Below are 12,295 nucleotides of genomic sequence, written 5' to 3'. Positions count from 1 at the left end.
AAAACATTTCCTTAACTGAAATGCTGGGGTAACTTGGAATGCCATTCACACCCAAGTATGCTGCATAGTCTTACACACCATGTTAATATATTTTTTTTAAAATTTTCATCATTACTTTCAATTAAGGGCTATTTCTGAAATTTTAACTAAATACTTTCCTAGCATTTATTTTTCTGCCACAAATATTTTCAATACATAAAAATAATGCAAGTAATGATAATTACAAACATTTGTGCATCTTTTCACACCCTTGACATTACACTAAATGGATATCCGTTGAAAATATTCGTTGAAAAACAAATATAAGTGCGGTATCAAGTTAAATTTCAAGAAATAGCCCTTATAAAAGATAATTAAAAAAAAAAAACAAAAAATAAAAATCAACATGATACACAGCCTTAAGCAGCTAGTTAAGAATCCAACCCCTAAAATGTTTTTTTTTATGGATAATAAATAAAAATATTTTAGATTATTACAATTTCTTGGACATATGCCATTGCAGTTTTGCACTGTTTGTCATGGAAAAAAAAAATCATAAATACAAAATAAGAATCAAAAAAGGAAAACATTAACCCAGAGAAAGAGCCTAATAAAATCCAATGTCAAACAGATAAACCCAACGATGAACCTCAAACAGATATTACGGAGAACACGACGACGAACACGTTCCAACTTAAATATCAGACATGACAAACAGTGCAAAACTGCAATGGCGTATGTTAAAGAAATTTTATTGCATCAAAAAATTTTCCCACTGCATGAATAATTTAAAGAAAATATTTTAGAACATTCCCAGAAGCACTCCCGAGACAGTTCAACGTAGCGCCCACCTCTAGTTTCTTTGCCCGGACGGTCGCATCGTCCCACAGGGCGTTCAGCATGCAGTTGCGGACAAACTCCCCTTCCTTCCCCTCCGCTGTCATGCGCACCATCAGCATCCACAAGTGCAGCTCCGTGATCACGAACCACGACAGGAAAGTGTCCGGCATGTCGAACTCTGCAGGCAGACAGAGGTGGGCATGCCTTCTGCCGAGTCTCCAGACTGCATTCATAACTACACCAGCAGAGCTCGGCAGACGTTATCCTGCCAGCGTTTAATTATTTATCAATATATGTATGAAGTCAATGGTTTGTATGTAATCTAGAATCTATAAAGCGTTTGAAATGATATTACATTTCAAACTCACTCACCAAATACCAATCACAATCACTATTTTTTGTTATCAAGAATTAATAGCAGCAAAAAATTACAATATACCAATTTTCATGGCGATCGTTTGAATGGTATAGAAGTTGATGTACAGCAGCGCCATCTAGTGGCTAGTTATAGCAAAGTAGATAGCATAAATACCTTCTCCACACTCAAAGGTGCCAACTTTCATGGTGATCAAATGGTGTTCAGAGTTCATCAACGTCATATGATATATACCAACACACACATACATATATATAAATATATATGCGTGTGTGTGTATACAAATGTTACTGAAATGGGTTTAACGTAGTGTAGTTATGTAAGTGCGACCCCTTGGTGACACTGGGCTCTCAAGACTTATGGTGGATCTAAACCATCACTGATTGGTCCATATCAAAAAGTTACCTCAACTATCTACACCACCAACACTATGAATATTTTGTTACAAGCTATTACATTTATCAGGTATATGAACGTAGGAGTATGTACTAATAAAACACAAAAATAAATCTAGCAACAACAAAACCAGCAGCACCTTCAAGGAAAGAAAAAAATATTGCAAAAAAATTAAATTAGATCTATAGTAAATTTATAAATTTCAGTCTAACAAATTTTAGTTTAAAGTAGTGACCCACATGAAAAATTATCTATTCACATCCACCACTAAAATCTCAAATATTCACCAATAAAATGTTTCAAACAAATCACAAAGAAATCTCATTTAATAATATAATTTAACAGCCAGAAGTATTTGAAATAAATAAATATATAAATAAAACTTAAAATATACAATGCAGCTAATGATAAATAAATTCATAGTAGAATGCACTAATTTTTAATATGTAGCCTACTCACCCTTAAAAAATCTAGCATAGTCCACCTTGTCGGCTACATTTTCATACAGCAGATATCCAGACATTCTGAGAATCTGCAACCACAAAAAATAAGTTACAGAGTTTTCTGCTCGACTACTATGGCTTGGGAAATAAAAATGAAATATCAGTATGGGTACCGGGGGTGTAGGGGGAGAGGAGGAGGAATTGGTAATACTAAGCACATATATTAATATTTTGCATTATGATATTTTTAAAAATAAATTAACTGTTGAATTGTGAGACAATAAAGAAAATGTTTAACGTGAGGTGATCCCAACGGGCAGTGTTCTGGATATCCCGTGCTCGGAGCCCCACAGCAGCTTCCGACCCGCCGCCTGGAGAGACACTCTCTCTCCCCCCGGCGCGGCGGCGGGCGGGTGTATAAGAGGGCGCTGAGCTAAGCAGCCTATATTTAGCGAAGTGTATCTGCGGCACTCACGCTCCTGGAGTGGTCCAGCCACCCCATCCGCCTCGACAACCTCTTGAGGAAGCCAGCGTCCCGCTCCTTCTGCAGGGCGGCCGTGAAGCGCAGCGTTCGCGCTGCGAAAACCTGCGTCGCCGCGAGACACGGCCGGACGAGGGCACCGCCCTGGAACAAGCGAGCAAGCGCCAACCGTTCATTCGAACCGACTGCGGCGCGATTTTAAGAAATTAAAAGCAACGCAAGAACTCGCAAAGTCTCAAGTTATTGCCTTGAATATTTTATTTGTTTACATTTCCTTTAATTCACAATTCAAAAAATTAGCAATGATTCGGGGATACGCAATTGTCATGAACTTTGTGAAAAACCCATGATCACACACCAGGCAATCACATATAGGGAATTTCATAGGATATTAGGAGCACATCCTTGAAAATGTATCCTACTAAATAAAAAATTTCAATAAATTTGTCGGTGTCTTATAAGAAATATATTCTTACATAAAAATAAAAATAAAATTAAAACACAACCGATTGGCTGTAGTTATTCTAATCCAGTAAAAAAAAAATGAGAGACCTAATTGAATACAAGCTATTTAGGGACATTCTTCAAATGCACACCAAATGTTTATACGTTTAAATCTAACAACACAACAAGGATGACAGCACCAAATTTATACTACAACACATTGGAAAAGTACATTGAATTTGGGCTACATCACATTGTCATCGACATATAGTTTCACGCAGAGGTCTTTGTAATAATTAAATAACTAATGTTGAGGTGGAGTTGGAATGCAGCAAAGAGATGTTATAACTTCCAAAATTGTTTTACTGCGACAAAGTTAGTAACACTACGACATCAAAAAAAGTCTATTCGGCATTAAAAAACAAACATCCAAGTCATTTCAAATAAAAAAAACAGACTTAAAATATATAGGCATAGGAGTTCAGTTTACACAGAATCTCAGATAAGAAGCAGATTTCTAATACAAGACTGAAACACGTTATTAATAAATTCTTGAACATTAAAGAATGTTCAGAAAGTATGTAATTAACCATGCAATCTGGTGCTCACATTTCGCTCCGCCCACCACGGCCAGCCGTGCTGTTCTGCACGGACGGGCGCAGAGCTCCCGAACAGGCGATGCTGCCAACCGCTCCCCCACAAACACCTCCCCCCTCCCGGCCGAGTTGATAAACAGAACCCCCCGTAATGCGCAGCCCACTTCCGTGTGGTGTGGCCCGACCTGTGAGTCGTCAGCGGCGAGCGAAACTGCCCCGGCCGCGAGGACGGCGGGAACTGGTTAGGAGGGTCCGGCCTAGCGGGCGGCGGCGGTCGGCGGGCGCTGCAGTGTATACAACAAGAGCTCCGAGAATAGCTTCCCGCACTGCGGCCTGTCAGCAGGCAGTTACATCACGGACTGTTTAGGAGAATGCCAGCCGAGAGTATACAGCGGGTAGGGAGTGCTCGCCTGCTGCTCATAACATACACATTTCCTGCGTGTTGATCATAAAGGCTAATTCTGGCCGGGCCTCGCCACGCCTGCAAACTTCACACGCTCATGCCACCACATTCCATTTCTGGGAAGGTGACCAAGCTAGCCACACATCAAACAAAAAAAAAAATTTTTTTACAAGGGAACTATAAAGCTCAAAGTTAAAAAAAAAACAGTATATCTATTATAACCATACTTCTATCTTACTGTAAAGTTTTAAGCATATACTGAACCTAAAAATTAAAATTCAAGTCAACTGTTACTGGACTTAAGTACTCACATGTTTGAAACCCATATTGAAATATGCCACACACAGCAACACTATAAAAACATCCTAATATTCTCCTGCCTCCTTAAAGGCACTGAAAGATGTAGCATAAATTATCAACGCACGCTAAGAGAGACAGCTGACAAGAGTCGTAGTGTGTTCCTGATTACATAATATGACTGATTGTACTTGACCTAATGCTCCAAAGCCATTAATGAAAGGAACCAGTAACTCATTAGGTTTGTTCCTAATACATTGCCCCCCTTCCCCTTTTCCGAAAATACTTTTTCAAGGGTAACTTGTATTACTGGGAAAGCTGTGTGTGCTGTTTTTCTTCAACTAAATTCAAAATTACAAAATGCATAAAGTTTCTTCTTTCCTCTGGATGATACTGTGTGTGTGTTTACTGCCACATCTTCTGGAGAAAATTATACTGTTTGTGGATATTAAATGACTTGCACATTCTAATGCTTCTTTAATAAAAAAAAAAACTTTTTACACACCAATAGCTACAGATTGTGACTTATTATTCTCTACTGAGAAGTCACGTTTAAGCAAAATTTTTTTATTTAGTGGACTACTATTCTACTATGCCAAATATCCACAAGCTGGAAAATAAATATTACCCAGCAGTTGTTTTAAATCCCAGGCCACCATCATGGAGATATGACCATGGCGTGACTGAGTCCTACTAGGTGAGATTGATTCTGCGATGGTTCACTATTGCCTTCCTGCAATGTGGTGACAGAAATACACTACACCCAGTCCAGAACCTTCAGGAATCAAACCTGGACCCTTGGTTCACGAGCTAGCTCTAACCACTGGACTAATGATGCATCAGTGTTTTGCTGCAGAACTTGCCTTGCCTGGTAAAGGAATTGTGAGCAAAACACCGTGGTCGTACAGTAGCGTCTCGATTAACAAAGGTTCCACATTATTCAAGCCAACCTGCAATGCCATTACCAGCAAAGACTGTTGAAACATTTGCTTGAGGCCCCTAGAAAATGATCTGACTTACATGGAGTGACGTGAAAGCTGTAAAAAACATCACCCCTAAAATCAATACCACAGGGCCAAATGAAAAACAAGATGGTTTACTTATTATATTCATGTTATCAGAGATTTGGCTTATCTGAGGATGCCATTGTCTACATTAACTCGGTTAATCTAAACACTATTGTAATACAATATTTTATTAGTGAAGATAACTGAAATTATATCTGAAGTCTGTTATAATATATCTCAACAAACAATAAAATATTACAAAATGGAATAAGTAGTGGATGTGATACTTATTTTTATGAGCTTGGTACAAGGGGGTGGGTTGGTGGGTTGGTGTGTGGATATGGGTGTGTGGGTGTGTGTTAATATTTAAATTGTTGGTATAGATTAATATTTTTCATCTTAAGTAGAATGTGAATATTTTTAGTTTACAATGTATTTGACATGAATTTAATTTTAAATTTTTTGTTAAATATATTACTGTCCTGTGTTTACTATTTTAAAAAAAAGTATCAATCATGATATCAGTAATATGTAGTTTAATAGGCATGAATCACAATTAATTACTTGCTAGTAATTGGTTTATTCATTTACGTTAGCTTAGTTATGTATATGTGTTTTATTATAACATTACATTTAATTTTACAACATGACTGCAGTTAAGTGGTAGACGGGTGACATGCCTTAACTTCGCCACGTAAAATAAGTCGATAAATAAATTAACAAACAGTATACTGACAATTTTAGCTAACTCTACAAATACTAAACATAAAGGCCACTACCATGGCAGACCAGTGTTTCAAAAACAACAGCAGTGACTCAGCAGTACACTAAACTATCAGAAATAACTGCGACAACAATATTTCAAAACGTTACTGCCATGCCGTAACTCCAGTTACATCCTGCCCGTCATTTACGACAGCTAGGCTGACACACACACACACGTTTGGAAACACGCCAATGAAAAACTCGAGTAAAAGCACCGTTGGCACTGCTGTACCAGGGGCCTGCCAATTTGGCAGCATGAGCCAATCTGCACCCATCTAAAACATTTTCGAAGAAGGCGGTGACGCAGGTTTTTGTTTGTTTTACAATCTTCCCACCGTTCCCGAGGTAACGAGGCACTTGATTAAAAACAGCAGGGTCACAACTACATGATTAACTACAATCAACATACCTGCTCTTGCAAAATAAAAAAGATACGTACATCAGAAAAATTATGTAAAATTTCACTCTATTGCTTAAAAGTAAGTGATCAAGGTCACACAATAGAAACAAACTTCACAAGTCGATGGCTTAGAATGAAAACCTTGTATCTCATACCGAACATACGAGGTTTTCTCTCTACAATGTGGAGTGCTACTGATATACGTGGTTTCTTTTTTTCCCGATAGAAAGCAGTAGGATGCACATTTTATTTCTTTCAGCCAAACATTTTGTGAGATACGAGGTTTTCCAGCCAAAAACATAAAAAACGTATTTTCGTCCAAAAATTGAGATACGAGGTTTTCATTCTAAGCCATCGAAAAACCTTTAACTTCATACTATCCAGAGATTGCATTCAATGGTATATTGTGTTTCGACATGATACGGTACCTTGACTATAATATGAGGGGAAGTGAGTTAGTTTTCAACCATGGTTTTGCTCAAAAATGTTTACCTTCCCAAGTTACACGCAAATGTTGGCACAGTTCCTAAATAAATATTTCCCTTGGACACTAGCCACCATGCTGACCAGTCTCTGGAGGACATCAATTACCCATCAGCACTATATTCCGATATTTCAATGAACTTCAAAGTGGCCCGGTAAAAGATTATTCAAAACTATACGCAAAAATGGATATTGCTCATAAAAATTAATTTTTAAACAAACCAAAGACTAACTGACCAATGCAGATCTGTAGTTCGTACAGGTAACAGCCACTAGTGGTGCAGTATCAGACACATGAACAGTGACACCAATTGGCTAACACTGCAGGAAATGAGTGAACCAACTGAAGTAAATGAAACACAATTTACACCACTTTATTCGTAATTGTTATAATATTGTTACAAAAAAAAATCTGGTACTTACCAATTGCAAAATTTTCCACATACTTTTACACCTAAGACTTAAATCATTTTTACTAAAATGCATATATACGTACAATACACGGTTATCTTTCATTGATACGTGAGGATTTCCTTATTGTCATGTTTTTTCCAGGTGCTTTATTGACAATTAGATTTTAATCCTAATATTCATCCACAAATTACTATTTGAAAGTGTTTTTGAAATGATATATGCACATTAATGGTTTTCTGCATCACTGAATCTGTAATGCATAACTACATGTTAATTATATATATTATTATTGTTATTATGAATAAATAGTTCACAGATAAATAACAGCAAACTGACACAGGCTGCGATTCCCATCACTATGGTAGTGTAGCAGGAAAACACTCCTGTTGTATGACAATAACAACCTACATTTTCTTTCAGCCTGCAATTGACAATGTAGCAAAAAAAAAAGTATTGCATGTATGTCACAGCCTCATTTATTTAAAGATAAAGATTGGGTAGTATCAACTCACCAATGAGGCCAACAGATAACTTCATTTTAAATTTCAAAATCAGCAGGGAGATACGGAGTCAAGACCGTGTTTGAATATTGGAGACATGTAAAATCTTACGACATGCCCAATGTTAGGTATCACACTCCCTGAGAATTCAAGAAAAAGAATTACTATAAAATCATTTACTCTTCCAACTGCTGTCAAAAATTTGTACACTATCATTGAGGATATTGCTTCAGGTATTAAACCAGATCCCATTGAGAGTCTACGGTAGTAACTGCATTTATGGGAAATCTTTTAATGGATGGCTATAAAACTTTTGGTATGTTATTAAGCAAAGTAGACTCTTTCAGCTTTGAACCAATTTTTTGGATGTTTTGTGCTTCTTTTGGTCTTTGTTTCCTGAACTACAGGGTCACTTCATGTCAAAACACCTAGAGCCATGTGCTTCAAGGTTACAGATTTTGTTTAAATTTTTTTTTATGCATACATACTTATAACATGAGTAACTGTGAATTATTTTAGAATTTTAAAATTAAAACTGGAAGAATGAGAAATTTTTGAAACTTTCAGTTTTTGAGTGAATAATGTTCTCCGACAATCTTTACCAGTACACTTAAATTACTATAAAACCCACAATGTTCATGCTATCTAGCTCATTTAATTTGCAAATAAAAGCTAATACTCCATACTTTGTAGATGTGTACAGAGAAGTAACAAATTCCATCACAAAAATTTTACACTGAGCACGGAATACAATTTTATGCTATTTTGCACCTTCGTTCGCGCTCAATACCATAACTCAACAACCACAATGAGCACTAGCTTGAAAATTAATTTTTACATGCACATTAGCATTCGGTTAACTATATTTGAAAAATGAAACGGGTGTTTTTTGTGGTTTTTAAATTATTAAATTTTTATTACTGAGGATCTGGGAGCCCGGCATCTGTCAAAGGCAGTGTCCTGATGAACTGACGCAGCTTGTGGGTCTTGGGTTTGCACCTGGCTTGAGCGAGTGTTTACTTGCCCAGCAGCTTGGGTATCTGAGGCGAGATAGTGGGCGGTCTGGGATCCAGCAAGAAGAAGACATCTCCCGATGAAGAAACAAGGACACTATTGCCACTCATCATTACGCGAGCGAGTGCAACTGAGGAAGCAACAAGGCAGCTGGGACCTTGCGCTAGAGAAGTGGGGATGAAGAGATGATCCTCACCGGTGAGCGGCATCCTGACCGGGCAAGACACGGGATTCATGCTAGAGGCAGCAAATTCCTACCAGGTGTCTACGCTTCTGTCGAGGAGCAGCATGGTACAAAGATACAAAGAGAAAGGCGCTCATGGAGATAACGTCAGGAGTTGGTGAGGGTCGCCATCACGGAGTACACACTGTTATCCGACAGGAAAGAACCCAGTCAGCGAGGAGAGACGTCAGCATAACTCGCGGAGAGAGTTACGTCCTCCTGGAGCGAAGGGATGCCACCGCAACATGCGAGTCGAGTGCAGTACTCCTGGCAGTGTTGGACCGTCAACGGTACTCGTGAAGCGAGTCCAATCATCCAGGCAATGGAAGGACATCACAGAAACTCAGGAGGCGAGTCAAACCATCCAGGCAACGGAGGGACGTTCCCGGAACTCGCGGGGCGAGTCCAGTTATCACGGCAACAAGGAACGTGAGCAGAACCAGTTGGGCGAGACCAGAGAGCTGACATTCGAGGCGAGAAGACGACTTTACCTGAGCCACAAAAATCTGTGGTGATAACACTTTCAAGCAAAGCGAACTCAATAAGGCAAATCTCATCTAGCATTTACAAGTAGAAATATAAGGTGGTGCCAAACATTGGTCAGCCTAGTGCCAAAAGTTGATTTAAATTTGAAGCTAGCCAGGCCTTACTTCATTTAGTTTAATAACTTTCTACTTTGAATGATTAATAATAATGAAATTTGATGTTAGCTTGGAGCAGGAGTATACACGGAATTTAATTTTGGAAGGGGAGGGGGAAATGAATTACCTTTCCCGCTATTTGTTTTTAAATTATTTCCATTTGTTGGTGGGAATGATATTTCTTTTAGGATTTGGGAAGGGGGATATTTCCCCCATCTGCCCCCTCTGTATGCCCCTGAGTGAGTCCCACTCATTCCGCCGTATACGTCTGCCATGTCCTAAGTCACTGTAGTGAAAACCACAAACAATTTTTTTTCTTAATTTGAAGATTTGATAAACAGTATTATAATTAAAAAAAAAAAAACATTTCTTACGTGTTTATAAGGTTGTACGAATTTCTTTGGTTTTTGCATTAAATCAGTTTTTAGGTGGTTGTCGGCATTGTGCGTGCATGCAAAAATGTTATTTAGTTTGTGAATATAGCTTTTTGTAATTAGGTATTTCATAAATGAGTTCATGTTATATTTCACTTAATTCATGGTGTATCTTACTGTAAAATAATTATGTGTTTCAATTCTAGTAAAGATATTTTCTTATTCCCAAAGGTTTCTGGAAATCTTGGTAGTTGTGAAGGGCTTTAATAATGAAGAAAATGTGGTTTAGTAAATTATAAACTAGTAAATACTGGAAGCATATTATTATAATCGCTGTTAGAGAAAAGGCATGTCTAATTTAAAAATAAAAAAATTATGAGATGTGAAAAAATGAATTAAAACATAAAAATTCAGGGAATTTAATTATGAAAAACTACTAAACTGAAAAAAAAAACACTATCACTGAGTTTAATCCCTCAAAAAACTACATTTAGTTACATAAAGAACTGTAGAGAAATTTTTATAAAATTCATTCATTATTATTTGATTTGTTTACACATACAAATGTGACCAATTCATCTTAACCATAACATCCGAGTGATTTCAGTAATCACGAAATTCAGGAATTATTAAAATGAAGCAAGTGTCTATCAAGTATTCTCATGAGTATTTATACAATAATTATAATTAATCACTTTAAATGCAAAAACTGGTTTATAACTGCAATTGAGAACATGTTCACATGTTTTTAACCACATAGCAATCATGAAAAATCACGGACAAGAAACTACATCAGTTGTTAAGATATAGTAGTTACGTCGTTATGGTCTTCACTTGACATTTTTTTTCCAAATAGACATTTAATGAAAATTATAATGGAATAAATTAAACACCTATTAAATTATATATTAATGTAATACATGCAGCAATGTCATAACTGGCAAAATGTGACAAAAGTGACTTCAATTGAAATTCACTGACCAAAAAATACATTTTAAAAATTAAGTGACTTATAGAGAGAAAAGAGACTTACCTACTTCCAGGCCTGCTGTTATTAAATAATAAAAGCAAATCAAGACAAAATTAAGAATTTTTTTTGTTTAAACTACTGAAGTTAATTACTTATCAAAAGCAATTTTTAAATTTTCACTGGATTATGTAACTGTAACTTAAGTATTGTGCACCATGCAAACAATCTTGAAAATGATATTGTAATCATAGAAATATTGAAAAACAGATATTGACAAGCCTTAATATTTGACTAATAAAACTTGCTGAGAAAATCGGAAAAGGATAGTTATAAACTTTGATTCAGATGTGCGAACGCAAGATGAAATTCCAAATTTCGTAAATTAAACCTGATAAAATTTTCATATCCCGAAACACTTATGCAATAATAGTATTAAGTTTTCCTTGTTTATGATATTTAATTTAAAAAATAAAATTCAGAAAGCCATTCCTGTGTATGTGGTACTTATGTTAAAAATATGGAGCTTGGCTTAAATGGATAGGTAAATTATTTGTTAAACCTTTACATTAAATCCACTTCATTACAATATTTTGAGTTTAATTAATATTTTGTTTAGCTTTAGTTAATCGTTTTTTTAATAAACAATAATTTATACATTAAAAAAAAATTGTACATTGAAATTAATTGGGGGTGGCTTAAAACTGCATACAACTTGACTCCCATAACTTTCTCAAGACTGCTCTTCAAAAAATCGTTTCATACTTTTGTGTGCACCCTATGCCTTTCTTTATTGATCTGACGAATTCGCCACTTCATGCAAATTTCTGTTGATCCTATAAATTAACAGTAATACAGAGATGTGCCCTAAATGTTGAACTGTCATCCTTTTTTTTCTACCTAGTCGTCACGACGTGTTTCAATGACACCGAAATAAATCATCTTACCTTTCCCACGTACCACGGGAACCTGAAAAGACAAAGCCGGACAAGACAAGCAACAGGGAGACACGGAGAGAAGTGAGCGTTACTTACTTTAATGAGTTGCAGTGCACGCAGGCGGTTCATTGTCCCCGTTCAAGTATTGCTCCGAGCGTGAAACAGGCTTACCCGAACCCCGCTCGACAATTAAACGATTAACAACGAAACGATCACGTTAAACAAAAAAAATTATATATTATTCACAGCGGCACAGACACCGCACCACCGCAGAGCCGCTCGGGTCTGGTGGCGACGGTGGCGCTATCTGCGAA

General features: G+C 36.8%; 1 protein-coding gene across 3 annotated transcripts in view; it reads right to left on the bottom strand.

The window, feature by feature from the left end:
* The window catches only part of LOC134543103 (ubiquinol-cytochrome-c reductase complex assembly factor 1), a 26,658-nt gene extending 14,363 nt beyond the window's left edge, over positions 1 to 12,295 (bottom strand). For 2 of the 3 annotated variants that reach the window (XM_063387907.1, XM_063387906.1), the window contains exons 1-4: positions 12,078 to 12,292; positions 2,510 to 2,659; positions 2,051 to 2,123; positions 831 to 997 (exon numbers count right to left, since the gene is read on the bottom strand). In XM_063387907.1, the coding sequence (XP_063243977.1) occupies positions 831 to 997; positions 2,051 to 2,123; positions 2,510 to 2,659; positions 12,078 to 12,110 (423 nt within the window). In that variant the 5' untranslated portion in view covers positions 12,111 to 12,292. Of the gene's footprint in view, positions 1 to 830; positions 998 to 2,050; positions 2,124 to 2,509; positions 2,660 to 12,077 lie in introns of all 3 variants that reach the window. The other variant, XM_063387904.1, reaches the window with a different exon arrangement.

Source organism: Bacillus rossius (genome assembly GCF_032445375.1).
Source record: "Bacillus rossius redtenbacheri isolate Brsri chromosome 9 unlocalized genomic scaffold, Brsri_v3 Brsri_v3_scf9_2, whole genome shotgun sequence".
NCBI lineage: Eukaryota > Metazoa > Arthropoda > Insecta > Phasmatodea > Bacillidae > Bacillus > Bacillus rossius.
The sequence above is the reverse complement of the archived record's forward strand: the minus strand, read 5'-3'. Positions and strand labels throughout refer to the sequence as shown.